The sequence below is a fragment of the Hyaena hyaena genome, unplaced genomic scaffold (assembly GCF_003009895.1).
Source record: "Hyaena hyaena isolate Hyena2069 unplaced genomic scaffold, ASM300989v1 scaffold_29, whole genome shotgun sequence".
Lineage (NCBI taxonomy): Eukaryota > Metazoa > Chordata > Mammalia > Carnivora > Hyaenidae > Hyaena > Hyaena hyaena.
The window spans coordinates 5,467,522-5,494,694 of NW_024080661.1; the positions used below are offsets into that span (position 1 = coordinate 5,467,522).

Here is a 27,173-nt window from a genome sequence, read left to right on the forward strand (position 1 = left end):
AAACAAAGCCTAAGTGGATGATGATAGTAATTCCTGGGGTTTCTTCCTAGGGGTGCTCAGTGTAGAGAAATCACTTAAATTATAATTAAAATATACAAAGCAAAATGCTTCAAGGGGAACCTGTAGCTTCTAGTAAAATACGCTACTAACCATGGGAGCATTTTACCTGGGACATAGCTGGATGACCGAAGCCTTATAGAATGCACGAGTGTGTGTGTGTGCGCATGTGCGCGCGTGCATGCATGCATGCACTAGTACCATGATTGTGGTAACAGGGATACAAGTAGGAGGTTCAATGTTTCAGGCATTATAACAAGTAAAGGTGACATACCCGAGTCAAGAGAATAATCTCAACCTCAATTTTTGGTGTCACATCAAATGTTTTAATTTCCCAAGCTTTTGCCTTAAAGGAGAGTATGATGATGGCCACTTATAAAGTATATACTAAATCTCTGGGGGAATCTGTCTGATGTAATAGATTTTATTGCAGATCTATCTTTCCAACTCTCTACCTGGCACACCTCTCTCTGTCAAAGTTTATATGCAATGATAAAATTATGCAGGAAGATTTTACCTCCATGAACCCCTTGTGCTGGAAGGGCCCTGACCGAGCTACTCCAATCCTTTAATTTTCTGGATGAAGGGGAAGGAGATCCAGAGAAGTTAACCAGTTTGCCCAAGGTCTTCTAGGTGCTGGGTGACCATGTGATTCCTTATACAAGGAGGGGCATTTTTGAGAGAAAAGGAGAGGCTATTTCAATGATACCAGCACCAACTGGACTCAATCACGGCTGCCCTAGGAGCAGGCGATCATCCCGTCTAGAGAGCTTGAGGTTTTCCCTCAGACGCACAAGAGTATGAGAAGATGGCTCTACTTGCTGGTGACCTTTGGGGACGGAGAAGGGTGCTCCCAGAGGCTAGGATGGGGATTGCACTTTCTTGCACATGCTCTAGCTGATACTTTTCCCCAATACTTCCAAACCGGGGTTAGCAGGGGCCTGATTGGCCTTTAAGCACCTGTGTGAGTATTACAAAGAGGTGTAATTCTGAGGACAAACACCTTGGCCAGTGGGTGGCACATCTGCAGCCCTACTTTAGGGAGCATTGATACTGGTAAGGAATCAGCAAGCAGAAAAGGTGAAACGTAGGAGTTTCACCTCCTGCACGATGCCACTCTGGATTCTTAGATGGAGAGAGAGGATAGAAATGCAGACCCTGAAAGACAGAGCTCGAAGAAGCATACTGTTGCCAAAAAAAAAAAAAAAAAGAAAGAAAGAAAAGAAAAAAAAGCTACCCTTTTGGAGCACTCACTGTGTGCCCCGCACTGTTCTGAGCACTTTACATACACTGACTGACTTGATCCTACGAACTATGCTATTGGGTGGTTGGGTGGACCTATTCTGTATCCTGATTATGATAATGGTTATGCATATCTGTATGTGCTGAAGTTCAGAGAACTGTGTGCTGAGAGAAGCAGTTAATCTCACTGTGTGATCATTTAAAAAATAAAGTAAAAAAGGAAACTCTACATACTGTAGGAGTCTATGGATTGAAATTTGAAAAAAGCAAAGCCATAGTGACAGCAGATCAGTGGTTGCCAAGGGTCATGGTTGGGTGGGGGAGGCGACTGCTGAGGGACTTTTATCGTGGTGATGAAAGTTCTAGGTCATGGTGGTAATGATGGTTACATGACTATATATTTATGAAAACACATCAAACTGTGCAGTTAAAATTGCTGACTTTTATTGTATGTAAACTATGCCTCAAAAAAGCTGGGGAGGGGAACATTATGGTGTGGGCATCGCTGTTAATCTCATTCATGAAGAAACTGAGACACAAGTAGGTTGAGTAACTTGCCCAAGGTCACGGGTGACAAGTGACAAAGCCCAGTTCAAACGCAGGAATGAATACCTCTGTCAGTTTTAACTTCTGCAATTAATCTTTGCTCCTGCAAGTAGGTCCAGCTCCTCAGCTGGGGTGGGGAAACACATCAGCCTGAGACAGACAGGTGCAACAGGCAGATGTGTGTGATCCTCCCCGAGAACCTTATAAACAGCAGTTGCTCTGGCTGGCTGTTTGGGTCCACCACAACGATCCTTCCTGAAGCAAACACAGTTATTTGTTTTGAAAAAACTGGAACGGGGCACTGAGTCCTGTGCAGGTATCTGGTGACGTCCGAGCCTTCCCCCTTTTCCTGGCTGGGGGGGTGATTTAAAACCTTCTGGCTAAGCTCATTTTGCCAAACAGCTCCTGCAGGATCCATTTTTAAGGCTCAATCCAGAAATTTCTACCTCAGCAAACAGATCCACTGCAAGAAAATGTATTTGCCCAAGCTACTTCTGAGACTAACGAATATGGTTTCTCATGCTTTGCAGAGGGAAACAGATGTGTTTATACATAAACAAATTGACGGATATACAATATCTTGCTTGTTATATTTCAAGGAAGCGAGAGACAAAAACATCACTGTCCATCTGTATGTGATGTTCCAGTTGCTGTCCATCTGAGAGGGGAAGGTGAATGAATCTATATCATCAGTGGGTGCACAATGGGATGCTGTGTTATATTTCCCATTGCAATTTGTGCCACTTGGAGAAATAGGTTCCTGTCTCCTTTTATGGCCAGAAAAACTGCAGGTTATTCCTAAGGCTGATGCAGAACTGGGAGGGGCTGAAATATTTCAGGTGACATACGGGGAGGGCACCTGTGATTACAGAGAATGGACTTACCTGTGATCAAACAGCTACTATGCCTTGTCTAAGTTCGCTCCCTGCATAGCTAATGTCTGAGACCTGGGTTCAAATCCCAGCTCTTCCCCATATGCACCATGTGATTGAAGGCAGGTTCTTTAATCTCTCTGACTTTCTTTTCTTTCTTGTAAAGTGGTGCTTATGAGTGCCAGCTCCCAGGCTTGTTTTGAGCGTTGGGTGTGATAAGGCACTGAGCACAATGCCCTGGGTCATTTATGAGCTCAGTAAATGAAAGCTGGTGGTAGTAATCATATTGGAACATTGTGATTATCTTTATATGTCTTATCTGCAAAGATTCTGGAACAGATGACTGGCACAGCACTTTACAGCTTCAAAGGCCCTATCACAGGAGTGCTTTTTCACACTGCACAATCACCTTATCATGTATATAGGTCTGGCATTATCAAACCCGTATCAAGAGTTTAAAAAGGTTAAGGAAGGCTAAGTGATTCGCCCAGTTCTTCCCTTACTAGGATCACACGGCTAGTGAGTGACAGAATGAATGGGGTCTTGAAGGCAAATCTTTCAAGCCAAAATGTTGTCCTCTTATCCAGTGGTACAAGTGTCTGGCTCCCAGGCCAATGCCCCTTCCCCATGGTGTGCTTGTCTTTGCTTCCCCGCAGCCCCCTTCTGGGCCAAGGCAACTACTGCTCTTGGAAACCACCTCTAACAAGCTGATCCAATGAATAATCATGAGAGCAATCCTGTTGCCCTTTTACTGCTGAGATGGGGACAGATTTATAGAGGCTGACTCTGGCTGGTATCTGGGAATGGATAATTACCTTCACTTACTATATCCTAGGCTGCTTCGGCTAAATATTTACTGCCCAGAATTCTGCCCTTTCCAACCAATTCTGAACACGAGCATGCCACAGGCAACTAAGTGGCATAATTCATTTGGGGCGACCATAAATCTAAGGCTTCCACCAGAAATGCAAAAAATTAATGGAACATGAAATCAAGTAAATGGAATTGAGTACAGTAATTAGTTCATATTTTAATCCTCAGGTCTGTTTATTATCTGTCAACGGGCGAGCAATTAAGTCGGCGCCATTGAGATGATTAGCTTTGTTTTAGCAAAAGTTTATCGATATATCAGAGCAAATGAATCTGGGGTTTTTTAAACGGCTTTATTTTGAATTGTATAGGAGCACATCCATGGAGCGGCTAGACACCTAATGATTTAATTTTGCAATATTACTATCTAGATCACTTATATTTAATATTACTGAGCTGTCCTAGATGGTTATTAGGGAGAGGGGGTGGAATGGGGGATTCAAACTGTAAAAAAGCATGGCTTATATTCTTAGGTTCTCATGAATGCCTTTTCCCATTAAAACCAAACAAAGGATCTTTAAAAGGAATTTTACTTTCTATTTTAGTCTTCCAGGCTTTTATTTCCACATTTCTTGCAATCAGGCACTATTATGGTTCTCACACTGGTGGTATTTTTGCTGGGGGTGATGTGGTGACTTCTAGATCCATTTCCTCATGGATGCTTCTGAGTACTCATGTTTACAAAATAATCTGCCAATGTCTTTTTGAGGTTGGCCATAAAAACATCTTTGTGATGCGTTCTTCTCATTAAGGCAGAAAATCTGATTATCAGGCTATACCTGCTCTATGGGGCAACTAAACCAGATGGTCTAGAAAGGGGACCATTGAATCTTGGGATTTAATATAATTTAAACTTTTATTTGAACAATTTAAAGCACAAACCAGGGGCCTAAAAACTTGGGTTCTGGTCCTAATTCTGCCACTGACTAATTCTGCCAGTCACTTTGGCCAGCCAACTCTTGTCTTCTCTGGTGTCTGATTTTTCTTTTGTAAAGTAAGTGGGTTGGAGGAGATGACCTCCATGGGACCTCCAATTTTAACACTTCAGATGGAGGCTTTGAGCAGACTTGTTCTTTCCAGTAGCAATTGTACATTTTGAGGTGGGAGATGTGATCTTTGGTGGAACCTTTATAACTTTTAATGAACTGTTGGCAGTGATCAGAATGGTCGTGAATCGGTCATTCTTACTTCATGCATTTCTTTCCTAATTGATTTTATTCCTGTGGTTTTGGAAATGGATGAAAACAGTGCAGCTAGTTCACAGAAGCGCTGGACCCAGTACTCATCCTTAACTACAGTGTCATTAGTTATTACATAAAGGAAGACTACATTCAACACTTGAAAGGCTGTAGCAGTGATGGTCTCCATGGTGACAGATTCTACACTGAAACCTGATCAAGTCCCTGTTAATGCCTGTCTCTAATAATGTGTTTGTAATATAATACCTCCTTTCCTGCTTTAGACAGAGTGCCAGGGGGGAGATTAGAGTCAAACAGAGGAGGATGGTGGCTTTCATAATGCCATCCAGGCAGGACCAGGTCAGAGCTATGATGCAGGTTAGGATGGGAGTCGATGAGAAAATGAGTTGGTCTTAACCTGATAATGCAGGTTAGGATGGGAGTTGATGAGCTGGCTTCATCAAGTTGTCTTCAAATGCAGTGTCTTCTCTCTTTGGCTGCCCCATGATGTCCATCTAAAATTGCAATCCAAGAAGCTGCTGACTTGATTGGGTTGTCCCTTCCCAGAAGTAATTAGAAGAACGTCCAAAGGGAAGACTCCTCATCCTTGATGATAGTCATCATCTGCTTGCTGGTATCATCATAATATGCCCTACCACCATCTGGGTTTCTGACTTCTATTTGTTTTGCCTCTCAAAAGTCAGTTTGCTCACTCTGAGTGGGACTGGCTCTTGGGATCCAGAACTTTGGCTTTTAGTACTGGCAAAGACAAGTTCCCTGGTCTGATCCTGGGAGTAATTGCAGTGTGAAATGAGCAATCTAAATGAATTTTTCTAGCACGCTGGCTCTCAATTGTTCCATTCCTCCTCCCAGGTAACCTGAAGAATTCACTTACTCCATATTTGTGAATAATTTAACATAAAATATCTAGAACTTCTGTTGATATTGATGTTAACTTTATAAGGTTTACCATTATGACAGTAGAATTTAATTAATTATATACTAGGCATAATTTAGGCACTCTAAAAGTTGAAATTTTTAAAATTATTTTTAATTTACTCATTCAATCTTTTCATTCAATAATATCTGTCAAGTGCCTGTCACATGTATGGGGAGATATTAAAAGTAGAACCACTTTGTGCCTGCAGGGAGCTAACGCTCTGGGAAGATAGGGTCTTCCCCATGGCCTATAGGTCTTGAATTTCCCCACTGGGCTAAGGCTCAGAGTAAGCGAGCAGTCGTCATTATGGGGTTTATGGGTAAACCTGGGCTTATATTAAGCAATGCTATGAATCAGAAGACCTGAGCTAAGCCCAACCTCAATTGTTTAGTGTCTGGATAGTTTCTCCAGGGAAGAAGAAGATAATACTAAGGGCAACTTCATTGAGATAGTGTTTGGTGATTAAATGGGAGAATTTATTTTTGCTTTGGAATTCATTCAGAATAAAAGCCAAAGTCCACGAAAAAAGGACATGATGTGCAGCAGCCTTGCCCCGCTCCTGCCTCTCTGACTTCTCATGCCCTGTCACTTACACCTGCGCTCACGCTGCTCCCCCTCTTCCCAGAGCATTGACACCTCTCTCCCACTTCAAAGTCATGGTACTGCCTGTTACCTCTTCTTGTAATGTCCTTCCCCTAGACATCTCTATGGCAATCTCACAAATGTCCTCCTCTCCATACAGCTTACACTGACCACCCTTTTTACCCTTGTAATTGACCACTTCCACTCCTCATGCTCTGATCCCTGCCTACCTATTTCTTTTCCCATAGCATTTATCATATTCTAACTTACCATATACATTTACTAATTTATAATGTTTATTATTTATTACTTGTCCATTCTCATTAGACTGTAAGCACCATATAGGAAGAATTTTTATCTGTTTTCTTCACTGTAGCACATGGTAGGCACTCAATCAATATTTCGTAACTGAATGAATGAATGAAAGCAAGTCACAAAGCATGTAAATGATGGCCAGATGTTAGCAGTGAGATTCCATAGCCACCTATGGATGTGACTGAGCAAGCTCTGGATTGTGTTGCATAGTAATTTTGTTTTTCTCTTTCTTTTCTTTTCTTTCTTCTCTCTCTCTCTTCCCTCCATCTCTCCCTCCTTTCCTTCCTTCCTCCATTCCTCTCTCTCTTTCTTCTCTCCCTCCCTCCCTCCTTTTGTTTCTCTTTCTTTATTTCTCTTCCTCCTTCCCTCCCTCCCTTCTTTCCTTCCTTCCTTCCTTCCTCCCTCCCTCCCTCTGTCCTTCTCTCTGTCTTTCTTAAGCAGGCTTCACACCCAGCACCAAACCCAAAGCGGGGTTTGAACTCAACACCCTGAGATCAAGACCTGAGCTGAGGTCAAGAGTAGGACGCTCAACTAACTGAACCCCCCAGGTACCTCTGTGTTGCGCAGTAACTGATTCAAGTCTGTGACTTGTTCCTCCAAAGTAACACTTAATGGTTCAATTCTTTTGTGTTCTTTGGCTTATTGAGAATAGGGTTAGATTAGTGCCTTGTTAACACATTTTGAATTTCTCAAAGTATAATCATTTCTCAAAGAAAGCCCAGAATATGCTTTAGTGGTTACTGTGAACTAAAATACTCTTCCTCTTTTCCAGTTTCTAATAGAATTTGATTTGGACAGCCTTTATTGAAACACTCCATTTTCAATTTAAATGAGGCTCTATATTCCTGGTATAGTCAATGAACAAAACATGTCCATAATTCCAGGGCAAAAGCCTGTAAGTTTTGAATTCCTAGGACACCAATAGTCGACTGAGTTATGGATTCAGTGATGGACTCATTCCGCAAACATCAAATAAGCACCTACTGTATGTTGGTTACTGTGCTAGGTATATGGTATGCAAGATGAATAGCAAAAAAATAAAATAAATAAAATAAATAAAATAAAATAAGAAAAATAAAATAAAAAAATCCCTGCCCTTACGGAGTTTACCAAGATCATTTATCTTTCACTCAGTAAACACTTATTGACTCTGCCCTCATGTGTCAGACAATGTCCAAGGTGCTAAGAATATAGTGATGATCAAGATACAATCTCTATCAACAAAGAACTACAGTTCCAAGGCAAGTGAGAGTGAACAGTTATAAAATCTACAGTGATGGGCAACTTAAGAGAGATTGGGGTCAGCAACATTTTTCTGTAGAACATCAGATATTTTGTAAATATTTTGGCTTTTGCAGGCCACACATAGTCTCTGTTGCATATTCTTCTTCTATTTAAAAAAAAAACAACCAGTCCAGACAATAAGCTATATTTAAAAATAAAAAAACAAAAACCAGTCCAGGAGCACCTGGGTGGCTCAGTTGGTTAAGTGTCCAACTTCGGCTCAAGTCATGATCTCATGGCTCATGAGTTTGAGCTCTGCATTGGGCTCTGTGCTGACAGCACTGAACCTGCTTGGAATTCTCTCTCTCTCTCTTTCTCTCTCACTCTCTCTCTCTGCCCCTCTTCCCTCCCTCCCTCTCTCTCAAAACAAACAAACAAACAAACAAACAAACAAACAATCGTTTAAAAATGTAAACCATTCTTAGCTACTCCACTGAATTTGGTCCATAGGCTACAGTTTATGGACTATTGAAATAAATGTAGAGGATTCTCTGAAATTCAAGAAAGGAAATAACACATTCCTGGCTCAGTCAAGGGAAGGAGACTTTGGAAGCTATGGGGTTTGGGGAAATATGCTGGAATGAGGCAGAGTGAGATACAGCTGGCCTTAGGGACAGAGGAAACACCATGGCACTCAAGTAGCTCTTCCATATGTATTACTGTGTACTTGCTATTCTTAAACATCCCAGTTCTCATTCACTTCATAACTCCATTTGTACCAACAAACATCTCTACTAGGAGGTCCCAGCCTCCAAGGAAAGTGCCAATTAGATTGCCTGAGTACTTCCCCCCCAGAGCTGTGTTCAATGCGTCACGGGGCCCTGATTCTTAGTTATGTACTCCTCAATGTGTTTCATACTCTAGCATACTTCAGGAAAATTTGGTACTGCTTATTCCCAGAAATTTGTGTGGCTTTAGTAAAGCCAGTCTCTAAAGGAGGCAAATAATCCATTCCTTTGAGGGGACAGGGCCTGTATTTTCTGCATTTCTCAGTTGTCTGCCCTGAGACAATTGTTTACTCTGGTTCAGAGCCACTAAACAGACAAACAAACAAACATATGACTTTTATTCCCCCTTTAATTAAACAATCTTATCTATATTACCATAGCAATGGCTGTGGACTGTTTCCTTGCTTGGATGTGTTTGGGCGGAATCAGAGACTCAAGAGGCTAAGCCTGGAATGGCCGCCATGTTTTTTCTGCCTCACCTTCAGTGAGAGCAGCAACTGTGTTAGACACACAGATGTCCATCCATCCTCTCCTTAATACAATTCGGAGAGGGCTATTTCATAATCCCCTGCCAGGACCATCCTCAAACATAACCCAATTACACTGTATTTTAACTATATATACCCCTCAATAGACTGCTTTCTGGGCAGGAACTGGGCTGTAGAGCTCAGCACACAGCAGAAGCTCTAGAGACAAGTGAAGAGTGGATGAAATAAACAGGAGTATGTGGCACAGATATCCCGGGAAGTGGCTGGTGCGAATCTCCCTATGCTCCCTTACTTCTCTGGAAAGAAGAGCTTAAGGAAGGTTTTTAAAATGAATATTTCCAGTCTGCACTCAATAAGAATGATTCTTTTTGTCTAGCCTCACTACTAGAACTTAATCCATAGACATGGCTCTTTTCAGATATTATCTTTTGCCTGGTTAATGTATTTGTTTCTTTTCATAAATACCCTACTTTATAGTGGACATTAATCTAACCACTTAGACATGATTAGCAAGCTAAGGGTCTTACTTATTAAAAACGGTTAATTTTCCCTTCTTAAAAAAATTGAGACATTTGAATCCCTAAATATGCTCATTTATCACCAACCCCCAACAAGGCATCCAGGAGTTCTCCATGTAGGACATGAATAATTTTTATAAAAACGCAGTTGCTGACTGTGTCGTACATCCACACAGCTTTATAAAACAAAGCAAATGATTACCATCAATTACAATAACCTCACTAGACAAGACTGCAATTAATCTACAGCTCTTCAGATAACGACTGTTGTGCTGTGCCAAGGAAAATGCCTGGCATTAATTGACTTATCACGATCAGCAATGATAGATGGGACAGATGGCAATGTGATTATTCACTGTCAACAAAATAAACACATGCTCTGTTGCGAGAAGTGTCTAGTTGAGTCCCCTCAGAGGATAGCCAGAAACAGAGACCAAAGGTGGTTGAAGATAGCACAAAATAGAAGTAAGGTGTGAGTCTATAGGATGGGCATATTTACTATAACGGGGGCTAACGCTCAGTGGAATCTGACTGGAGGACCTTTTTTATAAGGAAATCATGGATTGTATGGAATTTCAGCACTAGAGTATGCATGACAGCTAGCAGTCTACTTGTTCATAGGGATATGAGTCACTTTTATGAAGCCCTCAAATTCCACTCTATGCTTAATAATTCCAGTGTGATGGGAATTCACTATTTTCAGAGGCAAACTCGTTCCATCGATGGATAGCTCTCATTGTTAGAACACATATTTAGCTGAGCTCCATCTTTCCAGGACTTTCATCCATGAACCCTAAGTCTTTTCCTTTATACCACAGAGAGGATGCCAGACTTTTCTTGTTCACTAAACTATTTTAAATATCTCAAAGGCCAATACCTAGTCCTATGACATTGTTTTGATGCTTCCAACATTCTGATTTCTTGCACCTAAATCCATACCAGTTTAGAGACCACTCATACTGAGGGGCTTGGAATGAAATATAACACAGGTGATGTGGTCCGCCTAGGACAAGGTGTAACAGTATTGATGTTGAGTCCAATACTCTGGCTTGCCTTGGAGTAATGGTTATTTGTGGCTGTCCTGCTTGGGGAGTTGTTCCCCAAATCCCACCATCCTAGAGAGCACCCCAGCTTTGCCATTTGCAATGACACCTGGGTGCCCTTTTTAATTTTTGTGTGGTATGGTTTTGTTGATTAAGTCCTCATTGTTTAGAAAAATGGGGCAATTCAGGCAGAGCCTGAGCTAAAATTGGCACAGTGGTCACTAACCAAAATCTCATGGAATTTTTACAAATTCGGTACCTGGACCCCACTCCCAGAGACTCTGATTCAATAGCCTCAGGGAAGGATTCAAATGTAAATATTTTGACAATATTCCCCAGTTAATTCTGATTTGCAACTCTGTTTAGATGCTCTATTCACTGAGTGTACTACTGAGTGAGTGCTTCACAAACCTAATAATCAGACTCTTTGGGGAGCATTAAAAATGCAGATTCCTTGGAGTGCCTGATACCTGTGGTCTGGGTATGTCTAGGAAAATGAAGACTGAGAGATCAAATTGTTATATATTTCCCTTAAGGATTCTGGAAACACTCATTTACTCCAAAACTGTAGTTCCTATAAAAGTTACAAAGCACGCTTATTACACATTGAAGAAAAAAGCAATCCTAAGGAATTCTAAAACGTATAGATTTTGGCCAGGTAACCATGTATATTTTTTCACTTATTCACTTCATAAATTCATTAGTACATTAATTTTTAGATAAGTATCAGACTAGAACAGTTCAGTGAGAGAGAAAGGCAAAGAAATAAAAGCAAATAAGTGAGCAAGTAAGCCAACAATAAAATAGTTACAAATATTGAAATAATATGTATTAAAAAGGGTTTATCTAATTTAGAATAGTCTGTAATTCAGACTGGCAGTCTCCAGTCACTCTCAATTCATGGATTTTTGTCCTGCTTTTATCATATTCCGTGCTATATTCTAGCTCAGAATCTAAAACTCTCAGGAGTTGCTCCATTATGGTGCCTTTGGCAGACATCCCTAATCAATCCTAGCATGTTTTTCCTACAGATCCAGGAAGGAGGCTCATTCCTGCTCAACCCTGTCCTCTCTGCAGACATTACTAATAGATCACAAGTGAACTCTACCAGTGGACTCCCCAATAAGCAAGGCCCTGACACCTGGTACCTTTAGTAGTCCCTCATTTCCTGCTTTATCTGTGTTGTCTAACCACTCTTGAGTATTCCAGGTGTGCCTTACATCTGGAATCCCACTGAATTTACCAAAGTTGAGAGGCATCTAAACTTAGCCTTAGAAGGATCAGGAAGCCATCTCAAGATCACCTGGTAAGTGTGTATCAAAGCAGGAGGTACAAACCCAGGTTCTTTGACTCCCAAGCTGATGTTTTTAAAAATGATCTTGCACTGCCTCTCTTCTCAGCCCCCTTCAGAGGACACCTCCTCTGGGACTTCTGACCCCTTCAGGTGAGTTGTGAGTGGGCCTGTGAGTTGGCCAGGGTCCCCGTACACCTCCAGAACAGAATGACACTATACTTTAATAGTTTGGATGATTTGAATAATGATTTGCACAAATGAATCAAACCTTTGAGCTCCTCTGTGGTAGGAGCTTTGTCTTTTCTTTTTTTTTAAATTTTTAAATCTTTGTATCCCTATACCTAGCAGAGTGCCTAGGTAGATTCTCAGTTGATCCACTTTGAACAATCATTAAAATCTGGCCACTGGACTCATTAAAGCTGGGCTCTCTTTCTCAGTGTACGGTATTGCTATGTTAAAAACAATGCGAATTTTAAACATGATGTTGATTGAAAACAAAACTAGAAAGACCAAGTTGATAATGAGATATGTACTTCTGTTATTTCAAAGTTTTCTTGACATCAGTTACTGAGGATTTTTAAATAGAACATAGTTACAGGATATTTAGCATATAAGCACCCCTGACCCCTAGTTGATAACTAGGTAAGAGAAATAAAATGAGACAAATTTAACTACACCCCACTTGTCAGGATGTCAGATAACATCTGTTTAAAGTGTAACTTTGATCCTATAATTGAACTTGGTTTGGCTCACTGCTGTGGCCTGAATTCTCTCTGGGTTGATGGTGGCACACAGTGATACTCACTATTAATGGTGGCATACAATGACATTTCCAATCTGTATAAAGTCAGGCAGACTATTTAGTTACCTGACATTTATTTCATGGTACATTATAGTTTTGTGCAAATAAGACCCATTCTGCCCAAAGGGAGAATTACGGAGCCCATTCTCTCATATGGGAGCATATCTGGTGGTCCAGATAGGTGTAAGGGAAGGTGTGCACAAAAGGTGAGGCTTTGGGGTTAAAATGATGCTCCAGAGATACTGTAGGGCAGGAAGCATGAGAGCTGCACCAGTGTCTCAGAATGAAATGACCAGTTTCATTGTGGCCTTTCCTGGAAAACACTGGAAGCACGTTTATAGACTTCCACGTCAACTTGCAAAAGACAGATGGAGAAAGGAGGCACTGACCTTCTCATTTCACAGATTTAAAAGAAAGCTTTCCATCTGTTATTCCACCTTGGATATAAATAGGCACCAAATCTTATTAATTGGCACTCAGCTATGGTGCTTCAACAGCCCCGCATACCTCCCCAGAGAAGGCTTGTCCGTTGAGGAGGTGCTCCGACCCTTGGCTGTCCTCACTTCCAAAGTGTAGTCGGATCTCCTCCAGCCGGTGGCTGTATGTCATGGGCCCTCCTGATATGTTAACCAAGTGTTCCTTGTCCAGGCGCAGGGACACGTGTCTTCCAGTGTTGTACATGGTCCCGCTGACCTGCAAGGCAATGTGCAACAGATCAAGCAAGGCTGTCTTCCCATTTCTCACCAAACCCAGCATGGTCCTTAGACCCATGCCTTTTGCCTCCCCTGGATGGGAACACATCAGGTTAAGTCCACATGTGGAGAAGGGAGCACCAGCCTCCCCAGGGGCATTCCTGCCCTATCTGGCTTACGTGGCACTTACAGCGAGGTATAAACCATATCTACGATCACCTGATCATTTAGGAATTTGAGGTAGAAATTCAACGGAGACCTTAGCAACTGTGAATAATATTTTGGACACTGTACCTTATCAAAAATATAACTTGTTCCTCTTAACAACAGGTATTGGTGAGGATGTGGAGAAAAAGGAACCCTCTTGCACTGCTGGTGGGAATGTACACTGGTGTAGCCACTATGAAAAACAGTATGGAAGAAGTTCCTCAGAAAGTTAAAAATACAACTACCCTGTGATACAGCAGTCACACTACTGGGTATTTACCCAAAGGATACCAAAACACTAATTCAAAGGGATACATACACCCCTATGTTTATAGCAGCCTTATTTACAATAGCCAAACTATGGAAGCAGCCCAAGTATCTACTGGTAGATGAAGGTACCAAAGAAGATATGGTACAAACATACAACGGAATATAACTCAGCCACACACACACAAAATGAAATCTTGCCATTTGCAACAACGTGGATGGAGCCAGAGTATAATGCTAAGCAATATAAGTCAGTCAGAGAAAGACAAATACCATATGATTTCACTCAAATGTGGAATTTAAGAAACAAAACAAACGAGCAAAGGAAGGAGGAAAAAAAAAGAGAGAGAGAGAGAGACAAACCGAGAAACAGACTCTTAACTATAGAGAACAAACAGATGGTTATGAGAGGGGGTGGGTGATGGGTGAAATGGGTAATGGGGATCAAGGAGTACGCTTGTCATGATGAGCACTGAGTGATGTATGGAATTGTTGAATCACTCTATTGTATACCTGAAACCAGTATTATGCTGTATGTTCACAATACTGCAATTAAAATAAAAACTGAAAAAAATAACTTGCCCTTCTTACCATAAACATTTGGAATGTAGAGATACTGTAAAAGTTAAGATCTCAGGTGTGAGAGACTGGAGAAAGCAAAAGATGCCACAAAGGCCAAATGAGCGACAAGGAAACCAAAACGGGTAGAAAGGAGTAACCCTAGTGGGAGAATGAAGGCTTTGGTCTCAAGTCTCAGGTGTCCCGCCCAGGGTGTCTGTTAGGTCCCTCTCCTGCCCCGCCACCAGGCCACCAGACGCTGCACTTAATGGGAGCCCTAATCCCTTCTCAGAGCTCAGGAATTTGGTGCTAAGCTAAAGAGATTAATACAAGTGCCCCGTTTCCCTTCCTCATTCCTGATTCCATCTTGCTTCAGCCTCCCCAACTGCTCACCTTACTGTTTTGTGTTCTTTTTCCTTTTCCCCTCTTTAAATTTAATATTCAGCCTCAGTTTCTTGACTTAGCACCTCTCAACACTTGATCCAAGAACCCTGATTCCCACTCATGACTCTACTGCCTTAGTCCCCTGCATTGACACAGCTCTTGGAGCAGAACAAAGCTTAAAGGAGACTTTGAATGGGTTTGAATGGAACACTTCTGGGCCCTCAGAGGCTAAGACAATTGGATTTTCTTCCTGCTTACTCTGACTCCTTTGGGCCTAGCTTTCTGCCCTAGGGATTCCTTAAGGGCTTCATGTAATGTCTGATACCTTCATTAAGTCACAATTCTCATGTATTTTCTCTACAGCACCATCCTTACCTCCTCCTCTACCTTTTTGACATTAGCCTTGTGAATAACCAGATAGGTTTGTAGACTGCTCATTGTGGCAGAGACAGTAATACCCACTAAATACTCCACTGACTCGTCATTCCGCCATTTTGCTATATGGTGGAGCTCCTCTGACTGGTGTTGGCCATGGGATGTGAGGGGACATGACAAGCGTCACTTCCAGGGTGAAACAGTGAAAAACATATGCACATGTCTCCAGCCTCTCTCTCCCCTTGCTAAATCATCCACCCGGGCTATGTGGGAATATGTAAATGTGCTGCAGCTACAAGATGGAGCTCATGTCAGCAGTGGTGTCTGGAAGATTAAGGGTAGATTGCAAAAATGGCCAGAATTTTCTCCTCCCTATAACTGTACTCTTTACAGTATGACTCTGTAGCTGCTCCCATCAAGACAGGGGTATACTTCTCCATCTCTTAACTCTGGGCTGGCCTTGTCATTTGTTTTGTCCAATAGTGGATATAACATATGTGCTCTGAGAATAGGCCTTTGGGGTTCTTGCACATTTTCTCACTCCTTGTTGGAAGTTTGAGAACACCATGTAAATAAGCCTGGGGTAGCCTGCTGGAGGATGACATGACACTGACAAGAGTCATCCCAGGAGAAGCCATCTTAGATTGACCATTCCATGGCTGACCCACCAGCTGACTGGCCCAGCCAAGGTCAGCTTAGCCTGGCCCAGACCAGAAGAACTTCCCACAGACACACAGACTTGGAAACTAAATAACAGGTGTTTTTTAAGTCCCTAAGTTTTGGAGGTAGTTTGTTTTGTATCAAAAGCTAACTAATACACACTAAAACAATCATCTTCCCTGTCCTGAATCTGGAGCTATCAACAAAAACTGGCCTGGCCAGTATTGAGTATCTGAACTGGATCATCTGAACTGGAAAGTCACATGGGGTCCAGAGATTCAGCCTGGTAGGTAGCTGAGAGTCAGACCAGAGAGAGGAGAGAGAGAAGCAGATACACCAACAGTGAGAGAGGAAACCGTGCACTGAGAGAGAACTACTTGACCTTCAGAAACCCTTTGCATCTCTTTGTTTGCGGTTCCTTTTTGAGGCCTGAACTGCATTTTCTGATATTTTACATCTCACCAATAAATGTATTTTTTCTCAAGTTCTCTATTCGTTGTAACCAAATAATCTCTGTCAAAAATAAATGTATATGTAGTTAGTATGAGATCAGAAGAACTTGTCTTTTTTTCATGTCCCAACTCATGATTTTCTTTGCAGTAAAATGGTTAGAGATAGGTTTGTGTTTGATGCTGCATCCATTGTTAAGTAAAATTTACTTTTTCTAAAATTAAGATAATATACAGATATTACATATGGTTAAAGATATAGAATGGCTTGAGGAAATAAGTTCGTCTACAATTCCACAATTACCTAATGATCACTGCTAATATTTTGGTATATATATTCTTCATACTTATAACTATATATACCCACATTTTAACAGGATTGATTTATGGCTGTGTTTGGATATCCAGGTAAGTGATTTTTCACACATATGTATACATGATTGTGTATATAAATATATATAATATGTAAGTATAACATCAATATGTTAATACAATCAATAGTATATATTTAATATCATTTATTACATTAATATATCAATTATAATTATATTAATATACAAACAACATACTATAATATTTATTATATATTATGTTAATTATATTAATTACAGTATTGATATTGCTGTAATGTTATAAAATATTATATTAATTATGTTAATTATATATTAAAATATGAAAAAGTATACTCCAATATAATAGACAAATGTAATATTATTTAATATGTAACACATATTTCATGTATAAGTTTCATAAACATGAGTATTTCCAGGTTATGAACCTCTTATTCTGCATAATATCACTTAGAAATGCTTGCATAATACTCCACTGCAAAAATACATAACTTATCACTGAATCTTATATCCCCTTCACTTTTTCACTATTGCAAAAATGTACTGCAATGAACATCCTTATGGATAAATATTTTTACTAATTCAGGGATATTTCACTTTGCAAATTCTAGGTCAAATGGCATACACATCATTATAGTGCTTACTATCCACTGCTAAACCCATCTACTGTGGAGAGTAGGTCTCACAGAGCAGAGCTGGATCCCTGGAATTCTCTTCAAATGTTACAAAGAACAGAACCATGAGATTCAACCAGTAACACCCGTGGGCACCTATGTATGTGAGGCAGTGTAAGAGGAACTGCTCTGAATTCTTAAAGGCTATCTTCTCTGTCCCAACAGGCAAGTATCTAGGGATTTCCTTCCTTCTAGAAATCTTTCCAATTGTGTCCAATGTTCCTAAGTAAACTGTTGCACATTGAAACAAGGCAGGGACCACACTGCATTCTGGTCTGCATTTTCCCAGGACTTAGAAAACATATTGGCACATAGCAGGTGGAAGAATCAAGGACTCTTGATTCAGGAATCAAGTCAAAAGATTCCAAACTGCCTCTTGGTGACCTTGGGAGGTTCAGTTAATTTCCTGAAGCCTCAGTTTCCCAAAATGTAATGTAGAGATAAGAAAATCTCCCCTATAAAAACAGGGGATAGAAAACTATAATGCATACAGAAAACAAACATCAAAATGATGGAGGTAAATCCTTCCTTATCAGTAATTACTTTAAATGTAAATCGATTCTACTTCTATGAGGAACCTAGTGTAGTCAGAACGGTAGAGACAGAAAGGAGACTGCTGGCTGCCAGGGGCTGGGGGAGAGGAACAGGGAGTTAGTGCTTAATGGGAACAGAGTCAGTTTTGCAAGATGCAGAGTTGTGGAGACTGGGTGGTGGTGATGGTTACATGACGAAGTGAATGCATTTAATGCCACTGAAATGTACAGAAGAATGGTTACTATGGTAATTTTGTACGTGTAAAAAGTAACTGGGGAAGAATTTCCTCATGAGATCTGAGAATTAAATAAATAATACATGTAAGAGTTCAACATTTTCATTTTCTTCCTTCCCTTCCTTTTGACTGATGCATGGGCGCCTCTCAGAGGGACCTTTGCTGATCTTCCCCACTTCCCAGGGCCCAGTGGAATACAGTTTTGCTTGCAAAACATCACAATGAAGGACTTCCACTGACTTCTGCACTGTGATGCATCACTTGCCCCTCATTTCGGATTTTAATGCTCCTCGGGGGTGGGTGGGGTGGGTGAGGAAGCATCCGGGATCATTTTAAAGGCCACCAAACAAACACAGAACAGGGGTGATCAGGAATAAATAAGCCATTGCACCTTCCAGTTCCTCCACTCTGCTCGCCCACGACTTCTGCTTACCTGGCTCTAGGTTCTATCTTCATTCATTCACTCATTCCTCTAGTCAGTTATTCAGAAAATAATCAACGCCTCTAACTGTGTGCTAGGAGCTGAGGCTGGCACGGTGAACAAAACCAGGCACAGTTCCTGCTCTCATGGAGCTAATACTCTCCACCATGTAGGGGCCAGAGTGGGGGAGGGAAGTCATGGGGAATTCATAGGAAACTGTCCCATTTGCCTATGCATTGCTCGAGTTAGACACAACACACCCTCGTCCCCGCCCTTTTCCCTAGACACTGAAATAACATTAATTTGTATTAATCAAAAAAAGCTGTGTAGCCAGGGTATGGTTTGTTGCACTTTAATTTAAAAATAAAGCCTTGACAACATTATGTATGATATCTAATGGTACATCTGCACTGTAGTAATTAACATTGCAATGGTGCTATTTTAACTGTAATGCTAATTACAGTGTTTCCAATGAACTACTTTGGTGCAGGGCATGTTAGAAAAGGTTGTCTCAAAACTGAGAACTGATGGATGTGGGGGGGGGATGGGCATGGAGGAGGGCACTCGTGGGGATGAGCACTGGGTGTTATGTGGAAACTAATTTGACAATAAACTATTTGTAAAAAAAAAAAATAAATAAAAAAAAAAAAAAAAAAAAAAAAAATTAAAAAAAAAAAAAAAAAAAGAAAAGCTTGTCTCATGCAGACCAGAAGCAGACCAGAGATGCATAGAGACGTTGAAGCAGCAGGGGAGATCCCGGTTGCCTCTGGCTGCCTCCTGGTTCTCCTGTATGTTTTATTTTAACCCGCTGCAAAATGAGGTGAGAGGTGGAAGTGATAATCATTTTGCAAGTGAGGGAGGTAAGTGTGGTTGCTGAAGGCTCGGTAACTTATCTGGGGTCACACAACTGGCGGTGGTGGCAACATCAGGTCTTTCAGATTCCAAGTCTAATGGTCTTGATGGGAGAAAATGTGAGCATCTCAGCCCATTTCGGATGGAAGCTAGCTATGCTGGGAATCTTGATTTCTCATCTAGTCTGTAAATGCAGGGCTTAGGCAGGTGCAGAGTCAGCGAGATTCTTTTTTCAGGAAAATAGGGGACTGGAATGGACACTTGGCTGCTGAAATTCATCCCGGGAGAAGACCTGAGGAAATGTGAAGGTCAGGGAAGTCCATTGATTTCCTCCTCTGCAGGTATTTACACTGGTTTGAGACAGGGTGGGGCTGTATGTGTTGAGGGAAGCAGGTGACAGGTGTTCCACAGAGAGGCTTGTCAACACTGTATGTCACTCACTATTATCTTGCTAACTTGAAACCCTATAAAAGCCCTGTGTTCTTTTGCAAAGCAAAAAAATAACCTCAGGTTATTCATTTTGTAAAACTGGATGTCTTCATATAGCAAATGCAGAGATTTGTAGCAGCTCGTGATTAACCAGGTCCTGTTATGAATGGGCTCATCTCTTTTATTCTGATGACACGGCTGTGTTAGAGCAAAATAAGTTTAGTCAGTGTGTTTTGGGGGTAAGGAGAAGTTTGATTCTTTGACAGTCAGCAATGATGTTCACAGTAGCCGCCATCTGGGTTTGAACCCCCTATTTGGTGTCAGATACCGTGCTAAGTTCTGAACTTGAACTTAATTAATTCTCACAAATTAATTCTCCCTTGCCAAACCCAGCAGCAAACAGATGGGAAGATATTGGGCTAACCCCACCAGTGAAGTGGAAGCCTCCCACAGGGCCTCTGGGCCCTTCTGGGCCTCTATGGTGATTTTCCACCAAAAGGCAAACAGCCCATTGGTTGGGGAGCCGGGACTTGGCCCCACATATCTCTGGCTCTCACGCCTGTGTTTTTAGCCACTGGAGATTATGAGATTGCACAGCTGACTATCTTAGAAATATGATAGGTTTTTTAAAAATATGAGTTGATAGTGTAGGAACCCCAGAGTAGTTTAGAGTGAAAGGGGTTTGGGATTGTTTATTGTATGAGTCAGAGTTCTCTGGAGAAAAGGAATTAGTAAGATATAAATGGGAAGTCCAAATTCTGTAGGGTGGGCTGCAGGGTGAAGAACCAGAGAAGAGCCAATGCTGGAGCTTCAGTCCAGAGAATTCCTTCTGGGAAGCCCAGACTTCTTGTTCTAATCTGGCATTCACATGATTGGATGTATCCACCCACATTACGGAGCACAATCTGATTTATTCCAAGTCCACTGCTTTAGACGTTTGTCTCATCCAAAAGCACCCTCAGAGCATCATCCAGAATAATGATGGACCAAATATCTGGACACTGTGGCCCAGCCAAATTAACATATAAAACTGGCCATCATATTGATCTTAACCAAACTGTTATGCTGATACTATACACAACACATTGGTATATGGAATAAATATATTTTTTACATTGCATAATTTAAAAACTCATCTGTCCTAAATTGTTCAACAAACCTCAGACCTCTGGAATCACATGGAAGGAGAGCCAGTTTGAAATAATGTATGTCTCAATTACAGAACAATTGTAAAGAGCGGGGTAACTTTTTTTGCCAAAAGCTCTGTGCACAACAAGGTAAATTTATCCTTGAGTCTGGAAGGGAATTCAGAGACAATTCTGGTGTAAGTCCCTCTTGTTGTCTAATTTCCTATTTCCAGATTGGTAAAAAAAAAAAAAAAAAGGAGGAAGTCTATATATTTTTAAAGATCCATTCACAAAATATACATATTAAAGACTGTTTGGCTTAACGGAGATAACACTTACAGTGTTGATGTTAATTGAGGACGGCTAAGCATAAGTAAACCTCACCTTCAGAAATTCCAAAAGATTCAATAAGCAGTTGCTTGCTTGGTGTGATACAAAGCTTATGTGAGGTTTCCATTATATGCTCTCTCGAGGCAGCTTGACCCAAATCTCCTCTAATATACTCAAAAATAATTCCCTACAGCTTAAATGGAAATGTTAACACTACAAATGGGGATAGCTGAGAGGAAATAAAATCCCAATTGTGTAAAAGGAAGAGATGACCATCTGACTCACATAAAAGCTACTACATTCTCAGTGCAGTTCATTGGGAAAGTCAGGAGGGAATGCACCCACAAATTCTGAGGACTGGGTCAGATGCTGGGCCAATGTTTTAAAAAGTTTTAATTCCGGTGTAGTTAACATATGGTGTTATCTTAGTTTCAGGTGTAAAATATAGTGATTCACCAATTCCACCCAACACCCGGTGCTCTTCACAACAAGCGCACTCCTTAATCCCCATCACCTGTTTCACTCATGTTCCCTCTGGTAAACCTCAGTTTTTTCTCTGTAGATAAGAGTCTGCTTTTTGGTTTCTTTCCCTGTCTTTTTTTCTTTGCTCATTTGTTTCTTAAATTCCATATATGAGTGAGATTATATGGTATCTGTTTTTCTCTAACTAGCTTATTTTGCTTAGCATTATCCTTTCTAGTTCTGTCCATGTTGCTGCAAATGGCAAGATTTTACTTTTTTGTGGCTGAATAATATTACATCACACACACGCAATACACACACACACACACACGCACACACACACCATCTTTATCCATTCATCTGTCGATGGACACTTTAGCTGCTTCCATAGTTTAGCTATTGTAAATAACGCTGCTATAAACAGGGGTACATATATCTAATTAGTGTTTTCATACTCTTTGGGTAAATAGCCAGCAGTGAGACTGTTGGATCATAGGGTAGTTCTATTTTTCAGTTTTTGAGGAACCTCCATACTGTCTTCCCCAGTGGCTGCACCGATTTACATTCCCACTAACACAGCTGTGCCACTTTTTAAATCAGGAAACTAGGTAAAAATAAGTTAAGAACTCAAGGGTCCTTGGACTCCAGGGTCCAAGGGAAGCAAGTAAGGGAACTACAGCTCAAAAGAAGCTTTGATGATCCAAAGTTCATGGTCTTCCCACTGTCTCAGAGAGCAACTTCAAAACCATCAATGAGAGGCTGCACTACATTTTTTGTGGCCCTGTAAATTTCAGAAATTTTATAATGGAAATTTTATTTATTTTAGAGTTGGCATATGAGCTTTCTTCACTCATAGGGCAGAAGTGTTGGCATTCTTGCCTTTAAGATACAATCTTATTCAGCAGATTGTCTACTATGATATGAGGGCACACAATGGGCTGATGGATATTGCCAAAATATCACCAACAAGGTCTGTGACTATATATATTTTAGACCTTGTACTTATCCATCCACATACATTATCTTGTTTAATCCTTACCCTGCCCACGTGAGGAAGGTATTATTATCCATATTCTACAGAGGAGGAAATGGAGGCTCAAAGGGGTTCAATGATTTATAACTATAGCTCCAGAGTTGGAAATCAGCAGAGATAGAATTCCAGCCCAGACCTGTATTTCTTTTTACATTTTTTAAGAGTTTAGTTATTTTTGGGAGACAGAGACAAAGTATGAGCAGGGGAGGAGCAGACACCCACACACACACACACACACACACACACACACACTCACACACACACAGAATCTGAAGCAGACTCCAGCCTCTGAGTTGTCAGCACAGAGTCTGATGTGGGGCTTGAACCCACAAACCGTGAGATCATGACCTGAGCTTATATCAAGTGTTAGACATTTAACTGATGGAGACACACCAAAGCACCCCTACCTTGGTGGTTTCTAGACCCAGGACAATAGGGAAAATCCTAGCCGCCATTTGCTGGGGGTTGAGAGATGGGTCACACCTAAGTATCTTATTGTTGGCTTAGTAAGTGGGTGGCCAAGCCAATAATGTTGGCTCAGTGCCTAGAAGGGTTAGTGAAGAAGGTCTGACATCACGCTGTATAAAGTAGGTGTCCTTTCATTGCAACCGAGGTTTCCTATTTTATGTCTCTTCCTGCTCTGCTGAGGTGTGTAATAGGTCTTCTTTGAATGTAATTAGTGAGCCTAAGAGATTTGAGAACACCACTTGTTCTGGTTTCCTATAGAGTAGCTTGAGATGGCAAAGGGCTTATTTGTAAAGGCAGGATGCAAGAGGCAAGTGGGCTGCTTGCTCCCACGGGCACTCTAGAGGCATCACTGCAAGAAAATGTAACATGGCAGAAAAAACTGGAGTCAAATCATTGGCTTCATTGCAGCACATACATGGACAGGCAAAATCTGGGTACTGTGGATTCCAGAGATTAAAGGACTTCAGAGACAATTAAGACTACCCTCTTCCTCAAAAAACCATAAAACTGGGACAGAGAAGTTGAGAGACTTATCCAGGACTGCACAGCAAGAAACTGGCAGATTCAAGACTAGAAATCAACCAACTGACACTATTCTTTGCTCTGGGAAGCACCTCTCTTCTCTCTCTTATTCTTTTGTTTCTCTTTTAAATTATTTTATGCTGAGGGTACACAACTCAGAGATTCAGAGTTGGAAATGCTGGGTGTGTATGCACAAACACCATAACCCACAGAAAATGAGAAGAGATTCAGCCTGACATCTGGGCATCCCATTTACATGATGTTATTCATCTGGATTCAGAGCTTTTCTCAGTGCTTGCCCAGAAATTTTATGCTGTGTAGATGTGAGAGTAATAATCAGACATTGGAGGGATTAATTGTTAAGAGATGAAAGTAAAGGATATGGAGCATTAGGAAAAGGCTTTTATTTATTTATTTTTCAACGTAGCTTTAAAAGAAAGCAGAAAAAAGTATTTGGATTTGGAACTCATGGATTGGGGCTGTTAGGAAGGAAGTGTCTGAGATGTGAGTAAGGAAGAAAATGGAACCTGACTGGAGAGCTCTGCTTTGAATTACCATACATGGAGTTGTGGAGGAGGGTTGAAGAAGTACTTCCAAGATCTCGCCCACCACTCTTAACCCTACAGGGCAGAGTGAAGTTTCTTCCTTAGCAAGGCTAAGTTTTCTCCAATCTTTCTCTATTCTGTCCATGTGAGTCAGTCTGTTTTTCCTATGAGAAGGGTTCTGGAGTCAGTGTTGAAAAACCACAGGAAATGATCACATGTTCTACTTGTTATTATATGAATCCTATTATTATTACTATTAGGGAAAAAAGTTGAAGCTATGTAACACGGCAATAGTGACTCTTCAAATAACAGATATGCAAATTCTATAGGGATGCTAGGCAGCACCACTGCAGTAAAGCATCTCTTGAATGTGACTGGCACTGGTGGTAATGGTGAGAAAATCAGAGGACAGGTGTGAACAATGTTGTCTGGTCATGTGGGCTATGTCAAGATAATGCCCTTTATCCTCCATCTACCTCAAGGGAATGTATGGCAGGGGCCAACATTAGGCTAGGTATGTTCTGCCACTCAGAGTTTTTGGCAATGAAGTCCTTCACTTATATTTCAGCCCTGTTCAGTCTATGCCCAGGGAGGAGGGCCTCAGAGAGTGGTGTCTGGGATGAGTTTTCCCATTACAGTCCCGGTATATGGATTTCTAGGCGTGAGTCCCATGTACTACTTGTCTACTGAGTCAATGTTGCCAACTAATGATTTCATTAATTTAATATTATTTTACTAATTTTGGGATGCCTGGGTGGCTCAGTCGGTGGAGCATCCGACTTTGGCTCAGGTCATGATCTCACTGTTCCTGAGTTTGAGCCCTGCACTGAGCTCTGTGCTGATAGCTCAGAACCTGGAGCCTGTTTAAGATTCTGTGTCTCCCCCTCTCTCTCTGCCCCTCCCCTGCTCACGCACACACTCTCTCTCAAATATAAACAATAAAAAATGTTAATTTACTAATTTAACATTATGAGAAAAATTTAAATTTAATAGTCTGTCTTACACGTGTCTTTCCATGCTTTATGAACATTTTAAATCCCTACATGAAATCTGTAAGACAGGTGTGATCTCCCCATTTTCCAGATGAGAAAACTGTCACAGAGAGAGTTATGTGAGCCAACTGGAGTCTCACAGCTAGTGGGTTAAAGAGTCAGAGTTCGGACAAAGACTGATTCAAAGACAGTCTCCTTCTGCTTCACTGTGCTTGCTTAGCCCTCCACAAGCAGGCCTTGTCTGTGTGACCCTGGCTCAATGTTGGTTTCACGAATAGTTTCTCAATCCCCCTAGCTGGACCAGCACTCTGCTTTAAATCTTAGGCTCCAGGACTTTGAGAGCCTGTGGAGTTCTTGCCAAGCCTCTCATGGTTGGTTATCTGGATTCAATTTTTTTAAAAATTTCAATTTAATTTAATTTACTTATTTAAAAATTTTTAAAGTTTTATTTATTTTGAGAGACAGATAGAGAGTGAGTGGGGAGGGGTAGAGAGAGAGGGAGAGAGAGAATCCCAAGCAGGCTCTGCACTGCCAGTGCACAGCCTGATGTGGGGCTCAAACTCACAAACACTGAGATCATGACTGAGCCACCCACGTGCCTCTGGATCCAATTTTTATGATTTTCTAGTGAGAAGTCAATTGGAAAGAACCAGAAGCAAGATGGTATCCACTGATTGATTAGTAGTACTGCTTCCATGGAAACCTGTGTTCCTCTGTTCCTTTTGTGCACTAGGAGCCCACGTTAGCAATTTGCACTGGCTCAAGTCAAGCTGGGTTAAGTTCCCTCCTACTTATTTAAATATATTTATAAATTTTGGAAAAAGATAGCATAGGCATGTTACATTTACCTTTCCTGTTTCCTGCTGTATCCTCAGCATCTGAATGATGCTTGATTTCTATTTGTTGCAAAAAAAAAAAAAAAATGGATAGGATGATGCCCAGCATCACCTAGGTGCCTGTCCCCAGCTCCGCTCCCCAGTCTGACTAGATGGGTCTGAGGTGGAACTCAGGTGGAACCCCTCTTCCAGTTTCTCTTGATGTTCTTTTTAACCTAGGCTGTCAGATATTCAATGCTGGGGGCAAGGGCACAGTAATACAGAGTAATTTTCTTTATCATTTCCCCATCCTCCATGCTTAAAGGGTTGCTTTGATAATTATAAAGACGATAGCATTAAAGCTCCCTCTAAATATATACTGGGATATAAATAGATTCATCTTCAGGCCACTGTTTTCCCCTAAACCATGAAAATTCAAGGTTAGGCCACCTTAATTAACACACTAAAACTTGCCTTAGAAAAGTTATTTCTAGCTTAATCTCATTTAATTCAATCTCTGATACACAAGGCTTTAGGCAAATAACTCCCCATCTCCAGTCATTTCATCGCCAAAGAGGAAAATGCCTTTTGAGAAGAGTCTGGGGGGACACAATGGCACTTAGGTGCTAGCAAGCAGAGCACATAGATCACCTTCTTAGCATTCCCCTGTGTGAGTGTCACTGGTCCCACTGGTCATGTTAGAATCACTGATGCCAGTTTTTCAAAGACATTAGAAATAGCAAATGTTCAGTGGATAATCAGGTAATAAGTCCCCTTGCTCATTCCTCATGTCCTCACCCACAAGTTAATTATTCAACGTTTATCTCCCTCAGTGTCTTTGCTCTTATGAACTCTTGTCCGCCATGAGCTGTGCCACACTCGAGGGCAGGCCCACAGGGGTCAGTGGTAATGTAAACAAGTGAGAGGCCAGGTGGGAGACAACAGGGAGTGGTGGAGACTGGGGGAGGCCTGGGGAGCACCCTTTCTTGGATATCTTTGGAAGGCTGTACAGCACACTGAGGAGGGTGCTTGC

General features: G+C 41.2%; 1 protein-coding gene across 1 annotated transcript in view; it reads right to left on the reverse strand.

Annotated features, from left to right (window-relative positions):
• CA10 (carbonic anhydrase 10) overlaps positions 1-27,173 on the reverse strand; it is a 488,817-nt gene that overhangs the window by 92,278 nt on the left and 369,366 nt on the right. Inside the window, exon 5 of the mRNA XM_039227861.1 lies at positions 13,267-13,452. Coding sequence (XP_039083792.1) covers positions 13,267-13,452 — 186 coding nt within the window. The remainder of the gene's footprint in view (positions 1-13,266; positions 13,453-27,173) is intronic.